General features: G+C 42.2%; 1 protein-coding gene across 1 annotated transcript in view; it reads right to left on the minus strand.

Moving 5' to 3' along the window:
• Positions 1-4256: 4256 nt before the first annotated feature.
• The window catches only part of OTULIN (OTU deubiquitinase with linear linkage specificity), a 32383-nt gene continuing 16361 nt past the window's right edge, over positions 4257-20278 (minus strand). The window contains exons 6-9 of the mRNA XM_032219861.1: positions 14149-14292; positions 13239-13364; positions 10631-10900; positions 4257-4632 (exon numbers count right to left, since the gene is read on the minus strand). Of these exons, the coding sequence (XP_032075752.1) occupies positions 4438-4632; positions 10631-10900; positions 13239-13364; positions 14149-14292 (735 nt within the window). The 3' untranslated portion in view covers positions 4257-4437. The remainder of the gene's footprint in view (positions 4633-10630; positions 10901-13238; positions 13365-14148; positions 14293-20278) is intronic.

Consider the following 20278-nt stretch of genomic DNA (forward strand, 5'->3'; position numbering starts at 1 on the left):
TTGTTTGTCAAAACGTTGCAAAAGGATATGACCTTGGGAAACTGCAGTGGTCATAAGTATGAATCAGTGGTCAAGGATCAGAATTTTGATCACATGATCATGGGGATGCTGCAAAGATTGTAAGCCCGAAAAATTGTCATAAGTGACTTTTTTCAGTGCTGTTGTAACCATCACTAAATGAACTGTTGTAAGTTGAGGACTACTTGTGCTACATAGCTAAAAAAAGAAATAAAAATATTACCCCTCTGTTGTGGCCCAGCAGGAGCCGTTGGAGCTGCCACCAGACTCCGACAGCGAGGGGCCCTATGAGTCGGCTTTGGAGGATGTGGAGGACCTTGGACAGGGTTCCGACTCCGAGCAGGGCGCAGAGAGGCTGGTTGGCCACCAGGAGGCGCCTGAGCCTTGGACCAGTGGGGAGGAGAGAAGGGAGTGTGATCCGGACGTCAGCAGTGGGGAGGAGCCAAGGGAGTTGTTCCTAGATGCCCGGCACCTGAGAGCTAATAGGCGTCAGGAACAGTTGCGCAGTTACAGGAGGTAATTGCACTCAGCTGGTGGTAATTAGGCTCCTCTCCAGACTATAAAAGGGATGTTTGTGCACACGCCTCTCTTGTAGAAGTCAAAGCATTAACTAATGTTGGAGAACTGTATTGTTAGCTTGGCAGGCTGGATTGCTGCCAAGGCTTGTCTGTGCCGGTTTGCTGCCAAGGACCTGTCTGTCTATTAATAAATTCCGTAAAGTATCTTTGGCTCGGAGTATTTTGGTGTGGGACGAGGGGGGTCAGAACACCCCTCCGTAACAGATCATAGAAAAGAAAGGGAATAAAGAACTTTCACTGCCTTCCCAAAGGGGCCAAGGCTATCTCTACACGCAGCACAGTGTAAATGATGCAGGGAACAGAGTAATCTTTAGAAAACGTGCCACTACTACACCAGAGCCCAACATATTTGTTAGAAATTAGTCTTAAGGTGCCCGGTAGTTCTCAGCTTACGACCACAACTGAGCCCAGAATTTCTGTTGTTAAGTAAGTTTTGTGCCATTGTATGACCTTGCCACAGTTAAATGAATCGCTGCAGTTGTTAAATGAGAAACACGGTAAGCGAATCAGTAATTCTCCATTGATTTTGCTTGTCACATGGTCGCAAAAGGTGGTCATATGACCTCAGGACAGTTCATATGTCATAAGTATGAGTCAGTTGCCAAGCATCTGAATTTTGATCACTTGAGAATGGGGATGCCGCAACGATCATAAGTGTGAAAAACGGTCATAAGTCCCTTTTTTCAGGGCCATTGTAACTTCAAATGGTCATTGAATGAACCGTTGTAAGTTGAAGATTATCTGTAGTTTGGAGCAGCTGTTAAGGCGTGGGCCTAGAAACCAGGACATTGTGAGTTCTAGTCCTACCTTAGGCATGACAGCCAGCTGGGTGACCGTGAGTCAGTCATTTATCTCAGCCGAACATATTTCTCAGGATTGTTCATGTGGGAAATAGGAAGGAAGTATATAAGGTATATTGCCCACCTTGAGTCACTTATAAAAATAAAGGCAGGATTAATAAATGTAGAATGGCCATGATTGCAGAACACTCTTGAGCCATGGTTATTTCATGGCTTGTTGAATTAACCCAACTTCCAATATTTGCAATGTATACAGAATTACCAACTATCCATACTGGTTGAATAGTCTGAATTTGTACAAAGCCCTGATCCACAAATTAATCAACTATAGTCCAGACTACCAATCTTGTGAATCTCTAAAAAAAATTATTCGTGACGTTAAGCAGAGACACGCATTTTGGCCACATTTTGAATAGTACGACTTCTTCGAGGCCTGGCTGAAGAACATGATGGAGTTGGGGTGGCGCAGTGGTTAGAATGCAGTATTGCAGGCTAATTCAGCTCACTGCTGGGAGTTCGATCCTCACCTGTTCAAGATGGACTCGGCCTCCCATCCTTCCGAGTCTGTAAAATGAGGACCCTGATTATTGGGGGGGGGGGGAGCAATATGTTGACTCTGTAAACCGCTTAGAGAGGGCTGTAAAGCACTGTTAATACCTATGTAAGTCTAGGTGCTGTTGCTATGGACTAGCCTCCCCCCGCCCCCCCTCATGCTTAGTTGCTTACCAGAGGAAGGCGAAGCGAAGGGAGGACCGATGAGCAAGCTGTCAGCTCAGGAACAAGAGAGAAATGTTGGCCGTTGACGCCACTTTTAAATGGGTCACCTCCAGCCTGCTCACTGATTGGCTCCAGCCAATCAGTGAGCGTTGGGCTTGGCTAGCCTAGTTTAGTGCGGACGGGCGGGGGAGCGAGCGAGCTGCGACAGGCGAGTGAACGACAGGGCCGGGGCAGGCGTTCTGGAAGTTACTTCCAGGTCCATCGGTTGAACCTCCTCTCGCCGGATTGGTAAAATTCACCAACCGGTTCGCCCGATCTGGTGCGAACCGACAGAAACCCACCACTGATGAGGACCCTGTATGGCTTATAAAAAAAGCCAGAGGGCTTTTTTTTGTAAAGGAAACCAGCAAGATCACCTTAAATTATACGGAGGAAAAAGAATCCAATTGTAAGTCTTGATTCAGATATTGAATGGTTTGAATGCTTCTAAAAATAATTCACTTATAGAAGAAAATTGTTTTATCTAAATGAGAATTTGTAAAGATCCAAAACTCAAGCCTCTTGCACTCTGGATCCATCTCCTTGAAATAGTTAAAGATAATAGTTCGCCCTTCCAATGAGCCGGTTCCATTATTGCCAATTCTCCTCATACGCTCGGGATTTAGACAACGGATTTCAATCCCGATGATTTCATCCTTACAAAATAGGATTATGCACGTTTGGATGGGGGCAGCTTGGCAAACATTTGAACAAGCAGCCATTGTTGTGGTGTTGATAATCCATTCTGTGCATTGGATTAGTCACACTTTATAGACTGAAGTAGACAATCATAAAAGAAAACAAGCTTTATTTTAAACATGAGCTCCCCAATGGAAATTTTATGAAACTTATCTTATGAAGGCCACCAGGAACTTTTCATATAAGTCTCTCTCTTTCCTGCAGTGACACCTACTGGCAAGTCCCCCAAATAACAATGTTCAGCGGTTCTATATTGGAGGAATGGACAACAACACCCCCCCCCCCCCGCTTTTGGGGTACAATTCCTCCAAGAAAAGCCCTGTAAAAATTGACCACAGATGATACTATAATTGCAATGTGACCAACACAAATGAGTAGGCAGATCAATTTAATAACTCAAAAGGAATTAGCCCAGAAAATTAAAGTAGTCAGATGGAATTATTTTGAACAAGCCAACAAATCAGGACGATGGCTGGCATATAGACTGTAGAACGAAAGAGAAAAAAAGGAAATGATATGAAACTGTATCTGGGTTTGTGGAAATACCATCCCCAAGAAAACATAAACTGAGATTTGAAAGTGACACCTGTAACAACAGAAAAAGAAAGGGAGAGAGGAGGAGAGGAGGAGAGGAAGAAGGAAGGAAGGAAGAGAGAAGGAGAGGAGGGTGGAAGGGAGAGGAAGAGGGTAGGAAGGGGAAGAGCAGGGGAGAGGTAAGGGAAGAAGGAAGGAGAAGGAGAGGAGGAAGGAAGTAGAGAAGGAAAGGAAGAAGGAAGGGAAAGGAGAGGAGGGTGGAAGGAAGAGAAAGAGAGATAATAGGAAGGCAAGAGGAAGAGTGGAGGAGAGGTAATAGCAATAGCAATAGCAGTTAGACTTATATACCGCTTCATAGGGCTTTCAGCCCTCTCTAAGCGGTTTACAGAGTCAGCATATTGCCCCCAACAACAATCCGGGTCCTCATTTTACCCACCTCGGAAGGATGGAAGGCTGAGTCAACCCTGAGCCGGTGAGATTTGAACAGCCGAACTGCAGAACTGCAATCAGCTGAAGTAGCCTGCAGTGCTGCATTTAACCACTGCGCCACCTCGGCTCTAAGGTAAGGGAAGGGAAGAAAGAGGTAAAGAAAGGAGGGTGGAAGAGAGAGAAAGAGAAAGAGTGGGTAGGAAGAGGAAGAGAGAGAGCAGGAGTAGGGAAGAGGTAAGGGAAGAAGGAGAGGAGGAAGGAAGTAGGGAAGGGGGGAAGAAGGAAGGGAAAGGAGAGGAGGGTGGAAGGGAGAGAAAGAGGAGAGATAGTAGGAAGGGAAGAGTGGAGGAGAGGCAAGGGAAGAAGAAAGAGGTAAGGAGAGGTGGGTGGAAGGGAGAGAAAGAGAAGGAGAGAATGCAATATGATCAACAATGAGATACCCTATTTCCAATTGATGCCCTCTACCTCTAAAGCATTGACCAATCTGGGAGTAAATCTAACTGAATTCAATGTTCCAAAGTGTTGTTAAATTAACTGTCACAATCCAAATAATATTACCAACTAAGAAGTTTGCTTTTACATCATTTATTCAGTTTTATGTAACTGGACGGGAATCATATTGCTTATAAACTGGTCTCTTCACACATTCGGGCAGGAATATTGTAATGTCGGTCATCTTCTGTTATAAGGGTTACCATGGGCCAGGTTTCTTCGGGATCATTGGGATAAAGAGTGATGAATTCTTCCGTTTTGTACTTATACAATCGGTAAACCTGGATGGTGTGCTGCAAAGCATAGGCGAGGAGAAACATTTCAACCTGAGTGACGGGAGGGAGAACAAAATCTGATGTTATAAAGAGGCAAACGTTGAGGTCGTTTTGATTTAATTGAATAGGTAAATAAGTTTTCTCCCCATGCTTTTGGACTGCTGATCTAGGTAGGAAGCTTTACACACAGTGTCAAGCATGCAAGGCTGCACCTTGCCCTACTATATGTGGATATAGTTAAGTTTATGACTCGTCCCAAGAAGAAACCATCACTGTATAGTTTAGGCAAGGATAAATAACTTGGTATCTTCTGGCTATTTTGACTTCAACTCCCATCAGTCTAAGCAATAGCAATAGCAGTTAAGACTTATATACCGCTTCATAGGGCTTTCAGCCCTCTCTAAGCGGTTTTACAGAGTCAGCATATTGCCCCCAACAACAATCCGGGTCCTCATTTTACCCACCTCGGAAGGATGGAAGGCTGAGAGTCAACCCTGAGCGGGTGAGATTTGAACAGCCGAACTGCAGAACTGCAGTCAGCTGAAGTAGCCTGCAGTGCTGCATTTAACCACTGCGCCACCTCGCCTCTGTGCAGTACGCTAAAGGAGAAAAGACTGATAATTTTACCCCGACAACATCTGGCGGCCATCAAGCTAACTACCTTAAATTCTATTACGACTCCTATGAACTTCTGAAAGCCAACTCCCCCTTCAGTTAACAATCTGATTGGAGACCTTCCTACATCTGAGTCTTCTCACCCAGATATTTGTTCTATAGCTGCAGCTCTGCTTCTTCTTTATAGCTCCTGATCTTCCAACTCCACTGACGCTTTTTTGTTAACCTCAAGTTTTTCTTTGTCAGGCTTTCGATTCTGCGTGTTGTTTAACTTTTCGTTTTCCCTGGCCAAAGCCCTCAATCATTTTTTTAACGAGTGGGAGTCTGCAAACTCACGGGTCTATTTGTAACTGCCAAGGAATATAATTAGAACACTTTCTCATGGGGTGACCTTTAAAATTCCACCTAGCTGTAAATTGTGTAGAATGCAAAAATTTGGCTCCCGTTCTCATCGGCTGGCTCTCATACAAGAACCCCAAATAACCTCATAGTGCATAAAACTATTGTTAGTAAACCATGCGACACTTAAAGGCAACCAATTCTTACACTTAAAAAAAGGGGACTCATAAACAATGCTCTGATATCTCTTATTCAAAAAAGCATGAACACACTGCTGTTCAAACATTGAATAATGACTCTTGAGGTACTTTCATACGAAGTATGAAAGCAGATTGACTACCCAAAGGGAAAGAAAAGTTAAATGTACTAGGCATACCTGTTCTTTTTGTGCTCGTTTTTACTTCTAGTCAATCATGCCAATCTATTGGCAAAACAAATTTCATACTCATATTCTAATCCTTTGCTTTCTTAAGAAAATTTACATTCACTTTTAATATAAGAAACTGTTACTAATACTACTGAAGTAGAAACCTTGCGTGACCCGACAAATGTGCGCACGACAAAAGAGCGGTGACAAAAGTGCGGCGAGAAAACCACGATGACATCAACGTGCCCACAACAACGCGCCGACAAAACCGCGCCTACAAAAGCGCGATTTAAGTTAAGGTAAGGGTTAGGGTTAGGTTCAGGGTTAGGTTTAGGATTAGGGTTATTAGCTTGTTATTACTTGTTTCTTGAAGGCGCGCTTTTGTTGGTGTGCTTTTGTCGGCACGCTTCTGCGCGCATTCGTTGGTGCGATTTCAACCTCACAGTTTTCTCGCCGCGGTTTCGTCGGCAAGCTTTTGTTGAGTGTGCATTTGTCGGTGAACCAAAACCTTGCTCCTGTATAAATCTTGACAGATTAGCGGTCCTCAGGAGTTGCCGCTCAAGTGCCAGGCCGTCAAGTGGAGCCACTGGGGCTCCAGATGTACCAGGACCCCCTGACACAGGGCGATTTCCTCCCGAGGTATCCTCCATGGTGAGGAGACCGACATCTGGACCAGTCTGCAAACCACGGTCTCCTGGGCCAGTAGGGGGCGAGTAGGATGATCTGGGCCCGTTCCCTGACTATCTTTCTGACCGTCCGGGGAATGAGGGGAATGGGAGGGAATGCATAAAGAAGGCCCGCCAGGCTCTTGAGAGCATCCGTGCCCTCCACCTCTCGGGACCAGAACAACAACATGCAAAGTCCCCCCCCCCCCCACTAGTGGCAAGAGAGAATGCTTTAGGATTACCACTCTTCAAATATTTGCTCCTTCCTCACACGAAGGAACGATTCTTCAACAAGGCTATAACTAAGATATTTCCAAGCTAATATACTCTCTTCTACAGTTTAATCTCTGTAAAGATTTGTGATGATCTGCCTTATTGACTTGTAACCAGCATACCACCCACTGTCAATGGGTTTGCAATATATGCAGAAAGATCTTCATTGGCACGTTTTAAGTGCAGAAATCTGTGCCAGGCAGTTTTCTTTGCTCTGGTACTCAGCGTTATATAAGCCTTTGGACAATTTTTAAAATCTCTAATCCTGAGAGGGATTTCAACAAGGTATCATCTTGTTACATGTACCGTTTCCCCCCCACCTTTGAAGTCACCAAGAGATTTGGAGCAGCATTATCAGCATGCTGACTCTGTACTATGCAAGTGTGTGTGTGTGTGTGTGTGTGTGTGTGTTCCAGCATAACTCTGGAACACCTCGAGCAATTTCAACCAAACTTAGTACACAGATGACTTACTCTCTGGGAAAAAAATACTGCGGGGGTAAGACACCTCTAACACCCCTCGGGGTGAGCGTTCTGTTAAGATACAGCCTGGTGTGCCTTAAAATGGCTTCTACTGTACTGCCATAAAATGGCTTCTACCGTACAGCGCAGTGCAGTTGCCATGGTAACGACTTCACAGTACTTCACAAGGGGTCTCCCTTTGGTAAGAGGGAAAATCCAACATTGGAAATTACGTTTGGTGCGGACATTTTCCCCCTATTAAATAAATACCTGGGCAACGCCGGGTTATCAACGAGTACCACATAAATTAGAACCACACTATGCAGGTTCCAAAATGTCTGATACAATGGACTGAATGGGGACTAGAAACTGAGCCTACTGAAACAAAGACTCGGAGAATGTGCAGTTCCTGAATCTTAACGTTGAATTTGATGCGGAATAAAGGATATCTAATTTGCAGGTTCATCGACAAAAGGGCGCCCGACAAAAGCGTGCCCGACTAAACCGCAGTGACAAAACCGCAAGTTCTAAACCGCGCCGATGAATGAGCGATGAAGCGCGCCAACAACAGCGCGCTAACAAAAGCACACTGTAAACCTAAACCTAACCCTAACTTAAAATGCACTTCTGTCGGCGCGCTGTTGTCGGCACGTTGATGACATTGTGGCGTGCGTTGATGACTTTGTGGTTTTAGTGGCGCGGTTTTGTCGCAGCGGTTTTGTCGTGCGCGCATTTGTCGGGTCGCGAATTTGCAGACTACTCCTACAACTCCTTGCTTCAAGGGATCCAGGTGGTTGTGATGACACTAACATCTTTTACAACACTGAGTGTATACGCTACCTATTGTCATTCCGGACAGAAATCGCTTAGCTGCAGTGACTCCGACATCACAATGTCACATCTTGATTGCTATTTTGTTCTCCGTGATGGGCTGCCTGCATGTACGGTGTGAAAATAGGAATAAAAACTACATTCAACTTGAAGACTGTTGTTCTGTGCACACGGCCACCTTGAATACTGCATTGGATGGAACTGCACTGTGATCCATTTGCTACAACGTGTAAACTTTTGGAAATGTAATTACAAGGTTTTAATCTGGAAACAGAATTATTGGAGACTTCTGCTTCCATTTACTCCTGCTTCTAGTTAGACCACTTGATATACTCTGGGTATTCTTTTCTGTTCTGACCCCCCTCGTTCCACACTCCGAGCCAGAGATAAATTACGGCATTCAATTAACAGACAAACAGGTCCTTGGCAGCAAACCGGCACAGACAAGCTTGGGCAGCAATAAACACAGATAAGGCTTGGCAGCAATCCAGCCTGCCAAGCTCATAACAATGTTCTCCGACATTCGATCCTGTGTTGACTTCTGCAAAGAGGGGCGTGTGCACAAGTAGCTTTTATAGTCTGGAGAGGAGCCTAATGACCACCAGCTGAGTGCAATCACCTCCTGTAATTGCGTAATTGTTCCTGACGCCTATTAGCTCTTCGATGCCGGGCATCCAGGAACAACTCACTGCTGGCTTCTGGCTCACTCTCCCTTGTCTCCTCCCCACTGGTCCAAGGCTCAGGTGCCTCCTGGTGGCCAACCAGCCTCTCTGCGCCCTGCTCGGAATCGGAACCCTGTCCAGGGTCCTCCACCTCCTTCAGAGCCGACTCATAGGGCCCCTCACTGTCGGAATCTGGTGGCAGCTCCAACGGCTCCTGCTGGGCCACAACACTTTTCATACCTGGAATCTATCCTGTGGTGCTTATTCTCTGGAACAGCATTCCAGCAGAATTGCACCGTAAGCCAATCTTGCTCTATCTCAGATGTATGCAGAAGACACTTCTATTCGGCATCTGATTATATAACTCATGGCCATTATCATGTTCTTTCAGCTTATATTTTATGTTATATTAATGGTACTTTTAAACACTGATCCAAAAATCAGATCACGGGCTCATCCGATAGAGACTCCAGATCCATCTGGCTAAACTGGCAAGTTGAACTGAATCATCAAATCAAATGTATATGGAATTATCCAGTGACCTGGACACACCCATAGATGTATCCTTTTTCCGAATGTAATTGGAACTAATTATTTAATTGGATTAGAAGTGATCTCTACTGAATACCGTCTGGGAATATTTTACAGATAGGTGGCATTATTTGGTATTTAAATAATTTAATTTTTCCCCCTTATTGGACGGAATGGAGAAAAGGGCAGGTGTTTATAGCATAGCCAAGAGGTTATCACATGAACTAGGCCAATGGCTATACAAATTTCTGGCAGCTCCTTAGTTTGGATTCTGGTGATGATCAGCCCCCCTACCCCCCTACTTTCTGTCCGGTCCGTCCAACGCGCCCTAAAAAGTTGGTTTTTCCAGCAAGCCAGCCTGGCCTGAACAAAACAAAACAAATTATTGATCATTGTTAATTTTAATTTGATTTTTTTTAAAAAAATGTTATTGTTAATTCTAATTGGGTTTGTTTTTTGGATATTCTATTTAAATTTTTTTTAACTTTTGTATTATGTGTTTCTTTTAATGTTGTATACCACCCTGAGTCCTTGGGAGAAGAGCGGCGTGTAAATCCAATAAACCTACAAACCTACAACCTACAACCTAGATTGTTGTGAGTTGTAGGGGCATATAAAAGGAAGAATTAGCTAAAGAAAGAGGAAGTTTTGAGTTTACTAGATCTGAAAGTCTTTTTCTGTCTGCAGTGGATAAAAGATTGCGTTCCTTCCCAAAACAAGAAATTACTTGAACTAAAGGACCGTGAACTAAGATTTGAATGGCGCACCTACTTACGGTATTACAAGGTTAAAATAAACACTGATTTAAGAATCAATTCTAATTGGGTTTGCTTGGGACATTCTATTTAATTTTTTTTTAAAGTTTTGTATTATGCGTTTCTTTTAATGTTGTACGCCGCCCTGAGTCCTTGGGAGAAGGGCGGCATATAAATCTAATAAACCAAACCAAGTTACTGTCGGCCTCATTAGATAAAACCAGACAGGAATCACAACCGGATGAGCTAATTCTACTTTATCGTAAAGCTACGTTGACATAATCTGGTAAACCTGAAAGGACAATTCTCCTTTGCAGCCTTTTTTTACAACACGTGTGTGTGTGTGTGTGTGTGTCTTCTGAACCTTGCCCACTATCAATCTTCAGACTATGCTGTCTTTTATCTGACTGTTCCCTTAGCATGGCTTTTCACCCATTCTCCCAAGGTCTTTCCCAGATTCTGTTACAGCTATTGACTGCACTGGATTAATCTTTAACATTACAGTAGGAATTAAAACAGTCGGTTCCATAAATGCAAGAATTGTGCTTACCTGTTCAAGACCTCCCGTGTGACCAAGTTGATTCAAGTGGTTCTCCATTAATTGGGAAGGACTGCTAGATGTGTCTCGAGCGAACAAAAGCCAAGAGAATACGGGGACCTCTTTGCCCTTCTCACTGTCTTCGTACAGTTGAATGGCAGTGCTCAGCATAAGAAACTTTACTGCTTCATACAGCTTGTATTCTTCTTCTTCGCTTCTGAAAAGCTCATCACAGGCTGCTTGTCTCTCTACAAAGGTCTTTATGTCACTCATATTTTTCCACTACAACAGGAAATAAACGTAAGTGGGATGAAAAGATGCTCCTAATGAAACTAACTGAGATCCTTCTAACTGGGTTCACCGACAAAAGGGCGAACGACAAAAGCGCAGCCGACTAAACCGCGGTGACAAAACCGTGAGTTCTAAAACGTGGCGACGAATGAGCGCTAAAGCGCGGCGACAACAGCACAGCGACAGAAGCGCGCTGTAAACATAAACCTAACCCTGAACCTAACCCTGAACTTAAATCGCGCTTCTGTCGGTGCGTTGATGACGTCGTGGTTTTAGTGCCGCGCTTTTGTCGGCGGGCTTTTGTCGTGCGCGCATTTGTCGGGTCACGTTCTAACTGAGACAACTGGTATTCAGACCTTGTTTTGAAGCCCATCAACTACTTAACATCTTTAATCAATTGATACCCTTGAATATTATTTGAATATGCTAATGAATTCATTTCCAACCCATGAATTCAAGCTATTTAAAATATCCAGAGGAGAAAAGGAGGGAAAAATCCTTCCAATTGCAATTTATCATTCTCCAATTATTGTGAATTGTCGTGATCAGCTATAACTACTTTATGAAATATATCTCTTATTAAAAAGGCATGTGCCTTATATATTAAGAAGGAACTCCATATCGTTAATGACAGCTTGACTTATCATGATGGAATGCAGAAATATGTGTTGCAAAAATTATTTAGCATTTAAATTTAAGATTAGCTTTGATAAACATTTGCATGTACCCTGTTTCCCTGAAAATAAGACTATTAAGCACAATTGGGCTTTTGAGCGCATACGCTAAAATAGGCTCTCCCCCCAAAATACGCCCTCCTGAAAATATTGCAACACAGCAGCAGCCATGAGGTGACAGCCAGCTCACCATCTCCTGCACCTCAAAAATAATAAGACCTCCCTGAAAATAAGGCCCTTATTTTGGGGGTCAAAAGAAAAAAAAAACCTGTCTTATTTTTGTGGAAACATGGTTTTTTTATATGCATGTATTGCATATAAATTCTCTCATTTTAAATATTAAAATAAGGAGTTTTAGATTAGAATTCTGAATTATATTTCACTTTGAAGGATATTCTTCTCTTCCAATATATTCCATTATTTGTCAGCAATGCCCAACTGCATTTAACCCAGGATAACATTGTTAGGTTCTGTACAAAACAATACATGGATGTGGATTTGTAATCAAAAGTGTGATATTTATTTAGATTTTAATGTAATATGATTGCACATGTATACTGTCTTCTCTTATTTTTTCTTTAAAACTAGGATATGTTAAGTATATTGTTATGGAAGTATAATACCATCAACATAGATTGGAGTTTGCTCAGAAGTGGAAATACACCAATGAGAGGAAGAGTGGGAAACAGAAGGGAGAAGAAAGATGGGAAGAGAGGGATAGGAGAGAGGGTAAGGGGGGAAGATAAGGAGGATAAGGAATCCAGAGAGAGGAGAAGGAGAAAGGAAGGGCAAGTAGAGTAGGAAAGGATGATGGAGGGAAGAAAGGAGGTAGGAGAGAGGTAGAAGAAAGAGGTGTATGGAGAGCAGAAGAGCTAATAATGGGTTGTTATCTTTTTGGGCATTGATGACAAGAGGAACTGATGTAATTACTACTTAATACAATAGGATACTGGCTATGTAATAGTATACATGTGATTGTATGTTATGAAAATGGAATATAAAAAAGTATATTTAAAAAAAAAGTGTGATATTTATTAAATGGGAGATCATTTTAACCTTTCATTACACTGTCAATGACTTTTGGTAACCTTTTTTGAACACAAGGAATTTAAAGTAGATTCCATTACGAAAAACCCTGGGATTCATCAATATGTCCAATCTGTGGTACGAGTCCAAGTGTTTTTTCGAGGCACACATATTTCTGCTCAGCAATAAGAGAGTGGCTGTAGGATCATCCAAAACTACTTGGACAGCAACCATGATAAATAAGGAATAATCACCAGTACTTTCTGCATTTCATCTCTCTCTGACAATCATTCCCTTAATAATGTACTTACTGCAGATTTATTAATCCAGAAAAAGACCAAGTTTACTAGGATGAAATGCAATAATAAACTGGTTTCTCTTTAAGATACTACAAAATTCTGATTGTATTACTAACTAAATATACATTTGGAAGAGGATCTAAAAAAACAATATAACAAAGGGCCACCCAATTATGTCCAATACATAATATAATTAATTATAATCCAGTTAATTAACTATGGAACTAGTTAATTCCAACACGCTTTACTTTTTATCTCTTTTGAAATCAAGTTGCATAGACAAGACTGCTAATGTGCAACTATTTTATTTTCATACATCATTTCTCATACCTTTCTTTTTAGTAACATCAAACAATCTTTAATTTCATCCATCAGGCTCTCCACTTTACTTGGCCATGTGTGCCTCAGTCGCCACTGAGTGATCCATTCATATCTGACCATCAGCTTCTCTGGTAACTAAAAGGTTCAGATATTAAATATTAGCATGTGTTAGAAAGTTGAAAAAATGATGAGGTGTTGTGCATAGCAGGAGCCATTGGAGCTGCCACCAGACTCCGACAGCGAGGGGCCCCATGAGTCGGCTCTGGAGGATGTGGAGGACCCTGGACAGGGTTCCCACTCCGAGCAGGGCACAAAGAGGCTGGTTGGCGCCTGAGCCTTGGACCAGTGGGGAGGAGACAAGGGAGAGTGATCCGGACGCCAGCAGTGAGTTGTTCCTGGATGCCCGGCACCGAAGAGCTAATAGGCGTCAGGAACATTTGAGCAGTTACAGGAGGTAATTGTACTCAGCTGGTGGTCATTAGGCTCCTCTCCAGACTATAAAAAGACTCCTTGTGCACACGCCCCTCTTTGCAGAATTCAACACAGGATCGAATGTCGGAGGACATTGTTATGAGCTTGGCAGGCTGGATTGCTGCCAAGCCTTATCTGTGTTTATTGCTGCCAAGCTTGTCTGTGCCGGTTTGCTGCCAAGGACCTATCTGTCTGTTAATTAAATGCCGTAACTTATCTCTGGCTCAGAGTGTGTGTTGGTGTGGGACGAGGGTGGTCAGAACAATTAGGTATCACACTTTAATTAAGTTTCTTATTCCCAGAAGCCTAAGGATATTTAATATGCCATCTAAAGGTTTTTGTAATGCATAAATATTCCAGTACACATATAGGGCTGATGAACAAAACTCCAAAGCAGAAATGATATTAAGTCTGCCTATGCAATAAAGTGGTTGAATCTGAGGCTTACCAATATTAGATCTTCTTTCTGGAGCCACTGAGGAAGGTGACAAGCTTGGCTGAGGGCTTGAAATAGTGTCGCCCGGAGAGCACAATAATTATCTCCTCGCACTCTTCTTATTGAAATAAATTTATGTGAAACAGCTTCATAGCCCTGTATTAAAAATAAAAATCATGATCGCATAGATTAGATGATCCTAACTCAACATAATATTGGAACTGTAGAAGTTACCTAGAGTTCTAAGCCAATCCTCAACATTTGCCAGAAGTTGACAATCACCCATTAAACTATAAGGGCTAACTTGTTGCTGAATACATGCGCTATGACTATTATCATCCATAGAATCCCCAAATGTCATGTTTGGACACCCTCCCGAAATAATATGAAATAAAACAAGTATTTAGAACTGGTTGAAATCTTCTGAGACTTGGCAATCTACAAAATCTGACTGAATTGTAGACATTTGCATCATTACCATCATACAAATTCGGTTCACCGACAAATGCGCACTCGAGAAAATCGCGCCGACAAAACCGCGGCGAGAAAACAGCGAAGGCGAAATCGCGCCCACAGAAGCGCGCCGATAAATGCGCGCCGATGAAAGCGTGCCATCAACAAACAACGCGAAAACGGGCTTCCTGGGGGCGTGGCCTGTTGCCGAGGAGGGCTCCACCGAGCTCCTCAGAGATCTGGTCTGTATATCTAAATAAGATCATAGATAGCACCCCTTTTTGGCTAAAAAAGGGGCAGGGAGTAGCTCTGTAGGCTAGGGTCTATTCGTAAGCCACAGCCTTTTTCTTTTTTTTTGGCTGTGGACAGAGATTAGATCCAGCCGGAGCAGAGCTTTTATCTCCAGCCAGTTCTTCTCAGCTGCCTTTTTTTTTTTGGCAGCCCCAGACAGGCTAGCCCCCCCCAGGACAAAACAAAGTTTTTTCAAGCTAGAATTGATACGGGCGGGTCCCACCCCTGTGAGATTTATGCTTTTATTACTATCTTAAATACCAGCACCATTTGTCTTAGAGACTTCTTTGTCTAAATGGACTTCAAAATGGCGATTTCTCTCCGTGGATGATTGATAGTGGATGTACTTAGCCGGTTTTACCTTCCTGCAGACCGCTCCTTAACAAAATAAACTCTTCTTCTTTGGAAATAGAGGGGAGCAAAGCGCTGCTTACTTGTTTATTTATTATGGCACCCAGGTCAAAGAAGCGTCTTGCTACAAATGTGTCTAAAGAATTTAAAGAATTTTTACTGGAACCACAGCCTTTGTCTCCTATGCCCTCTACTGGAGAATTTCTAACACAGGAATATTTCTTTAAAATGTTTAATGCCTTTAAACAAGAAATTAAGGAATTTGTATTGGAACTATATGATGATTTAAAGTCTAAAGTTAATCAAATGAAGGCGAATACGTTTGCAGCCGTGTCTGCCCTGTCAGATTACTCTGCTGAAATAGAGAACAAATTGGAAAGTTTGGAGAAGGCTAATTTTAATTTGACTACCAATATTCAAATTTTACAACAAAAAATTAGAGACAATGAAGAACAGCTCATGATGATAAATTTTAATAGGAAGGCATTTGCAATAAGAGTCAGAGGATTCCGTGAAAAGGAGCAAGAGAATTTGAAACAGACCTTTGCTGAAGCCTTCAGCTATGCGGTGGGAAGCCCGGGACTTAACTTTGATTGGCAGATTCGGAAAATCTATCGCCAGAACTCATTGATAGCGGAACAGCGACAGCTCCCGAGGGACATAATTATACATTTTTCTACAAAAGAATCTAGAAACGCGATTGTGCAAAAGTTTCATAACAACAGTCTCCGAGTTGATGACCAAGACCTGATTGTCTTCAAAGATATTCCTTTCCAGATGCTGAAAGCAAGAAGGGATTACACCTTTTTAACTAAGGAGCTTAGGAGTCAACAGATTCGATACAGATGGGAGGCCCCTGCCGGCATCACGGTTACATTTGAGAATCAAAGATTTCGTCTTAACTCTGTTTCGGAGGCTCAAGATTTCTATTGCAGGATTCTGAAGGCGGGACTTCCTGACTCGCTTGGAAGAGAGGAGAGACAAGCGGAAGGAGAAGGCAAACGGCAGGCCATGTGGTTGCAAGATGGAGGGGGTAGCCCTTCCTCCCTCGGAGAAGCAGAAAAACGGAGATCGAGAATTTAGACATTTTAAAATACTCGCCAAAGTTGAGGACTGAATGGGGGTTTGAGACCTCTCTCCGGTAGAAAAAGCGGACTAATTCTTATTAGAAGGGAAAGCTGGGTGAAACTACTTTGAGCTAGATTTTAAATTAACGTTAGCATAAATTTGATAGTGGTAAACATCAGACAAGCAAGGGATGAGGGTAAAATATATGTGGAATGATTTACGTTGTTTAAGGCTTATTAGAACAGAAAGCCGGTTGGGATTATCTTAAGATAAGTGTAAAAAGAATGCGGAATGATTTATGTTGTTTAAACTTTGTTAGAAGGGACTATTTTAAAACAGAAGGTTAACTGACTCTTGCTGAAAGTATTATTTGAATATGTGGAATGATCCATGCTATTTAACTTTTATTAGAAGGGAAAGTTGGTTGAAATTGCTTTGAGTTAGATTTTAAACAAATGCTAGTATAAATTTGATAGTGGTAAATATCAGACAAGTAAGGGATGAGGGTAAAATGCATGTGGAATGAACTACGTTATTTAAATCCTATTAGAAGAGAAAGTCGGTTGGAATTATCTTAAGATAGAAATTGATTTCTGTGTAAAGTAATATTTGATCTACGCTGCTTAATTTTACTAAGAAGGGGAAGCTTGGCTAGATTATTTTGAATTACTGTTTGAAAAGGAGGTTAAGAAAGATCATTTACGCTGTTTAAATTTTACTAGAAGGGAAAGTTTGATTACTCTTCTGTAAAGTCATATTTGAATATGTGGCATGAACCACGTTGCTTAAATCTTATCGGAAGGGATCATGAGGTTTAGGAAGAGGAACGGGAGAGTCTACAGAAGGTTGGGGTAAATAGCAAAGAAGTAAGAGACGAGAATAAAATATAGATAGAATGATTTATACTATTTAAGCATAGATAAAGATGGGGGGCTGAGATCAACACAAAGAGTGGTTTCTTTTTTTTTCTTCTTTTTTCTTTTCTCTTTTCTTTTCTCTCTTCTTTTTTTCTGTTTTTCTTTCTTTTGACATATTACTTTTATTTTTTAATCCATATGTATACAAGATATTTTAGACAGAAGGTAGTGCCAGGTGTGGGCCCTGGGAAGTCGGGAGGATTGGGGATGGGGATTTGTGGGGGGGGGGGGTGGGGGGGTGTTAACATAGTCTTAATAAGAACAAGAATGTATTTATATACGGTGGTTTTTTTTTTCTTTCTTTTTTTTTTTCCCTTGGTTCATTTTACTTTTAACAGATCAAACAACACTCGAATAAAGGCATACACCAAGGAGGGAGGTAGAGGGAAAGAAGAGGGAGGAGTAAGGAAGGAGTAAGGGGAATGTAAGGAGGGTGTCCGGGGAGTAAGGGGAGAAGGAAGGCTTGAGGGGAAAGGGAAGTAGGAGGGGAGTGTTAGAGGGAGGAAAGGAAAGTTGGAGGGGGTAGATGGGGTGTATGGAGGATGGAAGGGTTAGGTGGGGTTGTGAATGATGAGTTGTGTTTCCTTTTTATTTGTTCGTTTTATTCCCTTTTTCTTTTTTTCTTTTCTTATAGTAAATACCCTGTATATAAGTGATTGCAAATGGAATGTGAAAAATGAATAAAATATATTTTTAAAAAAAATAAAAAAATAAAAAAATAAAAAAAAAATAAAGTTTTGAGAACCTTAAGTTGTGAAAAAAAAAAAAAAAAACAACGCGAAAACAACGTAATAACCCTAACCCTTACCCTAAACTTAACCCTTACCTTAACCCTAATTGCGCTTTCGTCGGCGCGCATTTATCAGCACGCTTCTGTGGGCGCGATTTCATCCTCGCTGTTTTCTCGCTGCGGTTTTGTCAGCGCGCTTTTGTCGGGCGTGCATTTGACGGGTCACATACAAATTCAAATCCTGCCACAACACCCTGAAAAGACTGCTACTAATGTTACAGCTCCATTTATACAATCGTAAACAATAATCTAATTCCCGATTTAGACCCAACTTGGAAATGAAGCCGGAGAGGCCTTAGAATCACAACTTCCCCTCCTACTTCAACTTTTCTTTTTGGACGTGAAGATAAATGACACTTTTCATTTAACCACATGAAGAAGAACCTGAGCTTCACTCTAAGCTCAGCTCTAATCTTTAAACAAGCCAAGATAAAGCAGTAATTTGATATATGTTCAAGTTGGTAACAGTTTAAACAATCTTGTTATGACAAAACAAGATTTGGGAATCACGAATCACCTTTGGGAAGGGATGATGAGAGAACTATGCTATGGAAGAAGATGAGGCTGTAAATAAACACTTCTGAGATATTTGCCTGATGCAGAAAGACTCTTTTTCTAATCATAAACCTTTTTTTAAAAATCCCATTTTTATTATTTTTTACATATAGATTCAAGGCAGTAAACATACCCAATATTCTTTCCTCCTCCTATTTTGTCTGCAACAACCCCTCTGAAGTGAGTTAGGCTAAGAGAGAGACTCAAAGTCACCCCAGCCGGTTCTCATGCCTAAGTGGGATTAGAACTTACAATCTCTTGGTTTCTAGCCTGGTGCCTTCACCACTAGACCAAATTGGCTCCCATACTTGAAAAGTGTTCAGAGACTGCAACTAGTCCAGAATGCAGCCACGCGAGCAATATTGGGTGTACCAAGGTACACCCACGTTACACCTATCCTCCGCGAGCTGCACTGGCTTCCTATTGGTCTCCAGACGCAATTCAAGGTGCTGGTTATTACCTTTAAAGCCCTACATGGCTTAGGACCAGGGTACCTGCGAGACCGCCTACTGCCACATACCTCCCAGCGGCCGGTGAGATCCCACAGGGTGGGCCTCCTTCAGATGCCGTCAGCCGGACAATGTCGGCTGGCGGCTCCCCGGAGGAGGGCCTTCTCTGTGGCTGCTCCGACCCTTTGGAATGAGCTTCCCCCAGACATCCAGACGTTGCCCACTCTCATGGCCTTCAGGAAAGCTGTTAAAACCTGGCTATTCGGCAGGCCTGGGGCTGTTGACCTCACTGTTGAGGTCCAGCCCCGTTCAGATTGAGTGCATGTGTGATGTTTTTAAATTGTCTTTCTTTTATTTTTAACGCCTTTCCTTTTGCTTTGTAAGCCACCAGGAGTCCTTCAAGATTGGGCGGCCCATAAATTTTATTAATAAATACATAAATAAATAAATATTTTACTTGAACAATTGCTCTATAGCTAACTTGCATAATTGGTCTACATCAGTGTTTTTTCTGAATTCTGGTAGCTGACATCTGCATATCCTAATGTTGCCAAATTTGATAAACATTGCTCTACATTTTGACAAACCGCTTCAAGTAGAATTACAATTGCTAAAAAAAAATTAAAAAAAAATCCCCACCCACTTCCAAAACTGGAAACCCCCGGAGTTATATTTTTACATATTAAAAGCAAGATTTGATTCTCAGTTACTATGTGAATCAAAACTGATAGCAATTCTTTATGATGCCTTAGCCATTTCCTATATTTTTCAAATCTGCAAAATTCTTAAAGATGCCCAGGTCAAGAGATCATGCCTGGATTATTTGAAGGGTCACTTTTGTGTCTGCCTATCCCACAAGATCTGGAAGATCTGCCTATGCTTCAAATTACCTCTTTAAAACTATGGCATCTGTGTCACTGCACCTGGAATAGCATCCCTGCCCTAAGTTTTGGATGGACGTGTGCTTGTTGGCTTCTGCAAGGATTTAAATCCCCCCCCTTCCCCCCCGAGCATTGGGACAGGATTTTGGATAAATAGCAATAGCAGTTAGACTTATATACCGCTTCATAGGGCTTTCAGCCCTCTCTAAGCGGTTTACAGAGTCAGCATATCGCCCCCACAGTCTGGGTCCTCATTTCACCCACCTCAGAAGGATGGAAGGCTGAGTCAACCTTGAGCCGGTAAGATTTGAACCGCTGAACTGCAGATAACAGTCAGCTGAAGTGGCCTGCAGCACTGCACCCTAACCACTGCGCCACGTCGGCTCT

The sequence above is a fragment of the Thamnophis elegans genome, chromosome 6 (genome assembly GCF_009769535.1).
Source record: "Thamnophis elegans isolate rThaEle1 chromosome 6, rThaEle1.pri, whole genome shotgun sequence".
NCBI lineage: Eukaryota > Metazoa > Chordata > Lepidosauria > Squamata > Colubridae > Thamnophis > Thamnophis elegans.